This window comes from Nematolebias whitei, chromosome 10 (genome assembly GCF_014905685.2).
Source record: "Nematolebias whitei isolate Nwh7 chromosome 10, NemWhi1, whole genome shotgun sequence".
Lineage (NCBI taxonomy): Eukaryota > Metazoa > Chordata > Actinopteri > Cyprinodontiformes > Rivulidae > Nematolebias > Nematolebias whitei.
Window position 1 is genome coordinate 7545825 of NC_056507.1, and position 8147 is coordinate 7553971.

General features: G+C 40.0%; 1 protein-coding gene across 1 annotated transcript in view; it reads right to left on the bottom strand.

Moving 5' to 3' along the window:
* alx1 (ALX homeobox 1) overlaps nucleotides 1-7183 on the bottom strand; it is an 8647-nt gene extending 1464 nt beyond the window's left edge. Inside the window, exons 1-3 of the mRNA XM_037682585.1 lie at nucleotides 6941-7183; nucleotides 6099-6403; nucleotides 5794-5922 (exon numbers count right to left, since the gene is read on the bottom strand). Coding sequence (XP_037538513.1) covers nucleotides 5794-5922; nucleotides 6099-6403; nucleotides 6941-7112 — 606 coding nt within the window. The 5' untranslated portion in view covers nucleotides 7113-7183. The remainder of the gene's footprint in view (nucleotides 1-5793; nucleotides 5923-6098; nucleotides 6404-6940) is intronic.
* Between the last annotated feature and the right edge of the window lie 964 nt (nucleotides 7184-8147).

Consider the following 8147-nt stretch of genomic DNA (forward strand, 5'->3'; position numbering starts at 1 on the left):
CAGAGGTGGAAAGTGTACTGAAAATTTGTACTCAAATACAAGTACTGTTACATTACTTAAATTGTACTCAATTACAAGTAAAAGTACTGGTGTTATAACAATACTTAAATAAAAGTACAAAGTACTCTTTTCAAAAACTACTGAGTATTAATTACTCTTTAACCACTTAATGTTTTAATGTTGTTTTTGGGGGAGTGGTGGCGCAGAGGTTAGAGAGGTGGGCTTGTGATCCGAAGATCGCCGGTTCACGCCCCGGCCCCGACAACATCAAAATTGTGGGTGGGGTAGGTGAAACACCCACACTTGCCCCCACCCTCATTCGCCCCACTCTGGGCCCATGAGTAAGGCCCTTAACCCCCACCATGTGCTCCCTAAACAGGTCTCTCTTGAAAATGAGTTCTCGTGGCTCAATGAGACTAACCTGGATAAATAAAGGCTAAATGAAAAAAAAAATGTTTTAATGTGTAGAAGTCACTCAGTTTGATGTCCTGTATATAACAGCTACATTCAAAGCTCATTTCTCAGACGCTCAGAAGCTCCGTCTTATTTTAGTACCAGACAAACTGATGGCAGTGACAATATATAAGATTTTGCCAAACTAATAACCCACACATACAAACAATAAAACAGCAATATCATACAGGTGTAAAACCTCGTATACCACAATATGTTATTTGAGATTAGATGCTGAAGTCTTGTAAGCTGCTATCACCGTGGAGATCAAACAAAGTTTGCATCTGGACTCTGTCGCATTTTCACCTTCTGTACATGAAAACTTCCTCCAGGTACGACCACGGGCACTCGTCCTCAGCCTTTACCTCGTCGTTGTCTCTGTTGACAGTGTTCTCTGTCTCCATTTTGGCTTGTTCTCCAAATCTTCAGTCCATAAATGACTCTCTACTCTACGGAGTTGTCCTTTGCTTACGTTATCGGTTATTGGTGCGTTCATGATCTGAGAGCCTTATTAGCTACAAAGATGCAGATGAACAGTTTGAATATTAATTTAAATTGCGACCGTACTCAGCAGCGACTTCTGATTTTAAAAGTATCGAAGTAGATTACATGGTCCAAATTGTACTTAAGTGTGAGTAAAATTACACGCTTGAAAGAAATACCCATGAAAGTACAAGTACCCCAAAAATCTACTTAATTACAGTAATGTGAGTATTTGTAATTATTTACACCCCACTTATCGTGGGGCTTCGAAGGAGGGAAACAACGGAGCAACAGAACAGGAAGCACAATCCACAGACAAAGGAAAATCACAGAGACGCTGAGTATACAGGGAGACTAATGAGGGAATGACAAACACCTGGGGTGATTAGAGTTAGAGACAGGTGAGACGAGAGCTGAACAACCAGCAGGGAGAGCAGGAAACACAAAGATTAAATAAATAATGAGATAAAAACAGATTCCCACAACCACAGGGACACATCTTAACAAAATAAAAATAAAGCAGCTGCTGATTCATTTAATTTTGTCTGTACTGGGATCAATGCAGACACGTAAGAAAGTGAAATATTTAAATCCAGACGATATAAAAACAGACTATTTGTAAAATAAGTGGTTTCGGATGTTTCCAGTGTTCAAATCAAGCTGTTCATGCAGCTTTGGACTGCTGATAGTTTAGTGGAGAGCAGGCGGGACGGAGAAGACAGTCGAGACAAAAATAATTTTACATCAAGGCTGAACATTCTGCCGTCAGTGACAGACGGCTCCATCAGATCCAGCTTCATGCTGCTGCAGCTCAGTCCGGTTTGCACGAATCAAAACATGGACAGCGGAGGACAAGTCGGGATATGAAGCACACAAATGATTTTTTTTCTTCAGGCAAACTGAAGTCGTACATTTTTCTCACAGCTTCGCTAAAAATGAACTCCAATAGATTCATAAATGTAATGAAATGTGCATGTCTGGTCGCCCGCAACCTCAAATCTAACAAAGTTAAGTCAGGCCCTCTGGACGGATTCAAGAAAAAAATTAAAAATTAAATAAATTAAAAAGCGCTTGTTAAAACACCAAAGTCCATGCTCAATAATCCAGGTAAAAATCCAACAATGTTCAGTCAGGTCATCTGGATGGTTTCTTTTATTTTTTTCTGAGCCGTTTTGTCTGTCATCCAAAGGACTTCTTCAGTAACAAAAGTAACCGTCCAGATGACCTTCGTCGTGACTGACGAAGACTTTGCGCCCAGAGGACCTGACTTAACTTTGTTAGATGATTACTGAGCATGCATCAGGATACTTGCATGTCAACGTTTTAACCAAAGATCCTGCACGAGCTGTTAGCACTCAGAGTATGTGTCATGAATCACTCTCAGCTACTACCACGCTAAATCTGAGCTCAATCTACGTCAAAATGAAGAGTTATGCCCATTTTTTGTGTTTTCTAATTTCAATACGCTGCAGCTGCCAGTTAACTCCAAAGATGAATCACCTTCATACATCCAATGATTACTTTATGACAGTTTCATTTAACTTCATCCTGTGGGTCATGAGATATTTTGCTGACAGAGGAAATTAAATGACTGTTTACATTTCACAGAAACCTTTGGTGCCACTTTACAATAAGGCTCTCCTTATAGATGGTTAATAAATAGTTTATAGATACGTTATTAGATACGTTATTAATAAATAAAACGCTTTATAAATCATTAATAACTGCTTATTATGCATTAATTAAGGGTGACAGAGACAAAGCTGACCAGTTTGTTGCCAGATCTGCCGTTTCATCTAGAGTTGTTATATTAAACATATCAGACCAAGTTATTACCTTGTGAACACAACAAGTATTTGTAAACCTAATTTTTTTAGCATATAATATTAGTTGTAGATACTTATAATGCAGTGATAAAGTACAATATTATGTGCTAAAGAACTAGGTTTACAAAAGTTTATTATACTTACAAGATAGTAACTTAATCTGAAATGTTTAAAATAACAACTCTAGATTAAATAAATATGTGAACAGATCTGGCAACAAACTGGTCAGTTTTGGCTCTGTCACCCTTAATTAATGCATAATAAACAGTCATTAATGATTTATAAAGTGCTTATAGAGGAATTAATAACGTATCTATAAACTATTTATTAGCCATCTGTAAGGGGAGCCTTACTGTAAAGTGGTACCGAATCTTTTTACTGGAAATGATTGTTTTTCTGTGAGTTCAGTTTAACTGAACACTGGAAAAGCTTTTTAAAGAATCGCATCGTTTAAAAAAACGTGTTTACTTTTTTTACAGCATCTGTTCAATCATCTAAGTACAAAGATGCGTGACAACTCCTAAAGTAAAATTAGATTCAACACAGTGTTAATTTAACGTGTTTTTGTAAATCGTTTCCAAAAATGGGGCTCGCTTTAACTGAATTCAGCAAAAGAATCTTCACCGTCTTCTCACATCTCCATCTGCTCCTGATGAGCGGAGCGGCTCAACGGACTGAGCGGAGACGCAAAACGGGACAAACAACTCAAACTCGGCGTTTAAAAGAGACTAAACTTATTAAAACATCAGCTCCATCCTTCCAATAGTTGACTGAACAGAAAATAAGCTGCAGAGCTTCTGCCTCAGAGAAGTCATTAAAAAACGCATCGACCATACGCAGAGGCCTGATGTCAGATTCTGAGAGGAAACGCCAACCGAAAGGACAACCTGACATCCCACGTCTCCTCTCACCTAATCTTCTCCGTGACCTTTGCTCAAACGGCGAGATGAATGGTGGGCCAACATGAAATCTGATATAAGACCATTTATCCAGCATGACGCCTCACGGAGGCTCTAATCAGCGCCCGGGCCTCTTATCTGAAAAAGCCTTTCACTAAGAAGTGATTCATGAAGCTGCCATGGCAGGCGAATGCCTCACGCAATTTGTTGGGACTTACGTAAACTGGATATTTTTGTACAAGACGGGGAAATAAAAACACCAACTGCACAGAAACATTATACACGAAGCTCCTCCTGTGCACCGTTTCAGCTTTTTATTAATGTCTGTTTGGAAAAATAAAAATATATACTGGAGAAGATGTGATAAAATACAACTAGTAGTCCCTCACTACTTGGCAGTTCAACTTTTGCAGACTCGCTCTCTTGCAGTTCATGACAACAACAAAAAAAAGACTGTACATGACATAAGATCGTCAACTCTATTACTCACGTGACTGGGACAGTACGGGATACAGTAAAACGTTAACGAAAAAATACTTCGGACAGGCGCCACTATTTTGTAGTTTTCTCTCGATAAGCCTTTACTGTATCGCCACTCAAAAGGACTACATTACCCAGAAGCCAACAGTGCACCACCCAGATTTCCCAACCGTGCTTCCAGATGTTGCTTTTCTTCTGCAATGGAGGGAAAGCTTTGATCCGATCCGAAAAAAGTTTGCTGCTTATTTATAGTGGCTTTGGCACAAAGAGCTGCATGGAACCGGACCAGAACCGGATCAGAACCGGATCAGAACCGGACTTCTAGCCTCATCGGTCAATCTGAGCGCTGCTTGCTGGCCCACGAGGCCTCTAGAGCGGGAAGCCGTCTCTTGGAGGGCCGGTGTTTTCTCTGGCACTCACTGGGACTTTTTCATCCGGATTTGGACTCTGTCTGGACCATTCTGTGATTCTGTTTGCAGTATGCAACTACTGTACAAGATATATATATATATATTATATATATATATATATATATATACTAAAAATAAATATAACATTTCTACTTTTTTGGTTTTTCACTTATTTAACCCCCGCAATAAACGAGGGACTGTATTACTTAATAAATGCCAATAAAAATGCCATGCTGCATTAGTAACAACTTGGCCTATCCAAACAGGTGGGTGAATGAAGACACACACACACACACACACACACACACACACACACTTAGGGCAGCCTCCACATCATTTAAGTTTTACATTGGACTTTAATTGTCCACGCACAGTGAGTGTTTTCCGGAGCAACTAAAAGAAAAATGGAGCCATACTCGTGTCAAAGTACAAATTTTTCCAACATTTTTTAATATAATTTTTGCACATATGTCAAGAGCCGCGGGTCAAATCTGCCCCCCCCCCCCACAAGATCATAACTTAAATGTAAAATATTGTATCTCTTCTAATATTTTTCTTTAAAAACCTGATAAATACATCATTTAGTGGAGACTTCTCTTGCCAGCTGGCTAACGTTGAAGCCAGAAAGACGGCTGGGTCATTATTGATTCTGAGAACATCAATGAGACAGATCAGACTTGAACCTGCAACCAAGAAAAGATATCGGGTATCTGACTCGAGTTGTTGTATCGGCTGAAAGTGGCTCGGACAAAGTTTTTAAATGTTGGCTCCTTTGGATAAATGCATTAGACATAGTGTTGCCAGATGCGTAGCGTATATGCGATAGTTTTTAAAAAGCCCACATTTACAATAGTTTGATCTTTTTCATTCACCTAAAAAAAAAAAAAAAGCTTTAATTCACATGAATACGATCAATGAATGAGTGTCCACTCCCCATTGATCAATGCTGGCATCATTAATATATTTGAATTGATCCACACAACCCAAGGCCCCAAGAGATATTCTGAACTGGACCTTTAGGTTCAACTTGATGTTTCACTTCAATCAATAAATCAAGTTCCTCTTAATGATCAGACAAAGTTAATTAAACTAATTTACTGATGGACCCAAAGCAGATCAAACAATCAATCCATCCAAACCTTCCTAAAAGTAAAGTTTACACAACTTAATCTGAAATGTTTCACAGTGTTTCACAGTGCACGGCTGTCAGAGGCTGGTCGTGCGTTAGAAGTCAGAAGTTACCTGCGTGTACGTGTCAGTCCGGGGTAACACAGATAAGTCATAGGTGGCTGCAAAGTGACTCTTGGCCTGCTGCATCTGCCCGTAGCGCTCCCTTTTCCTCCACTTGGCTCTTCTGTTCTGAAACCACACCTGGATGTTGACAAAGAAACAAACATTCATTTACTGCGGCCTAAATTACATCTTCAATCAACTTCAGGTTAAAAATCACAATATTTGTAAGAAGGGGTATTTTTTTTTTATTTGTACACAGAAGCTTCAATCATTTGGATTTTCCTTCAAATAAACTCCTAAAAGTCAGTGTCTACCTGCACCCGGGCCTCCGTCAGCTCCGTCCTCATGGCCAGCTGTTCCCTCACGTAAACATCTGGATAGTGAGTTTTCTGGAACACCTTCTCCAGCTCCTCTAACTGCGCGCTCGTGAAGGTCGTCCTGTGTCTCCTCTTCTTGCTGCTGGACACGTTGCTGTCGCACTTGTCCCCCAGTTCGTCCAGTTCCGTCTTCTCCGCGCCGCCGGGGACCGGAGAGGCGCGCACGGAGCAGCAGCTGTCCAAGGACCGGCCGAGGTCCGCGCGCACGGACTCCTCCTCTGGTTTGGGCACGCCGAAACCGACTGCAAGGAAGCGGGGTCAAAAAAAATCAGGCACGTGTTGTGTTAAAACACATTTTGACACAGTTTAAAATAATTGTAATAATAAAGTGTGCGCGTCATGACGCAAAGACTCATATTGGGCCCAGTTAACAAATTATTCTCCTAAAGAGGAAAAAAGTAAATGCTCAGGATTTATTTTCTTACACAGTGGATAAAAATAAACCAGGAAAGAACTATTTTTTACTTTAACTATTTATCTAAATATATATTTTCTGAAAACAACTGAAATTAAAAGGAACAGAACAAAACTGAAACACACTTCGACATTATATTAAAAATAAATAAATAAATAAATAAATATATAGATGTATATGAGTTTTAATAATTATTTAAATATTTCTGGAAAATGAAGCATCCAATCAGAGATCCGTCATTTAAAAGGCACACATCCTAAATGAATGCTGCAACAAATATAAATATTTTATAAGGCGCGTGCAGAAACCTAAAAAAAACTGCACAAATATCTAGATCGGTTGAGTCCGCGCGCGCAGCTCTCACCGTCCTGCTGTGCACAGGGGGAGCAGCGGGGCTCGAAGGCCTGCGCGCACTTCTGGGCCGGCTTGGTGAAAAACTGCGCGCCGTCCAGGCTCTCCATGACCTGCTCCATGTAGTAGTCGCTGCTCTTCATGGCTGGGCCTTTCAAGGAAAACTTCTCCTCCATGTAGTCCATGAGGATTACAGGAACCAGCGCGCTCTAATCAAATGGCACCATTAAAACATGAGAGACGCGTCCGGTGATGCGACGGCGCGTCAAGGAGTTCATTTGCGTCTTTCTAACCCCAAAGATCTTGTAAGTTCCCCAAACCTCATCCTCCCGAAAACCCAACTCCGCCCAGAATCCGACCCAAACAGCCTGGAGTTGGATTTAAACGGCCCAGAGGAGGCAAGAAGTCCCGAGCAGCTCCACGCTGCACCTGAGCGCGAGACTCTTCCACGAGCTGTGATTCCCCATGTTGGTGCTGGAGGTGTGGAGGAAAAGAGAGATGGATGGGTGTTAGGTCGGATTTATAAAAAGTAAGCTCATTTAAACCCGGAAAGAAGTTTAGTTCAATTTAAATTAGAGCTTAAACAAATCAAATAAACTAATTTATTTTAAGACGCAGTGTGATCATTTGTGCATCACATGTTGCTCGAATAATTTATTTTATTTTGTTTGTATTACATAAAACATTATTATTAGTGGTAGTATACAACACCAAAAGGCCCATGTCTGAGTGTATTTTTTAAATGAAAGTCTAAAAAAGTAATTATTCGGTAAACATCTATAATTAATTAACTTTTGGAGTCAAAGCACTTCCACCATAAAAATATTTATATTCAATAAATTTGACATATTCAGCTGATCACTGTGCAGTCTGGGTCATGTGCACGGTCTTCGCCTAAAACTTCAGCATTGCTGGTTGGAATCAACTTGTCTGTTAGCAAAATATCTCATTAACAGGATTATAATGAAGCTTTCAGAAAATATTAATTTATCAACTGTTACTTTCAGATTTTGTATGAGATGAGCTGACACAGCAGCCAACTCAAACATCTGGAAGCTTTAGAAAGGTTCACTAAAATGGGAGTAGCTGAGAGTAATCCTCAACGCTTACTCAGAGCACGACAACGGGATTCATAGACAGAAAGTTATTGTCAGGAAAACTTAAGCGCAAATACTACTACGACTATACTACTACTACTACTACGACTATACTACTACTAC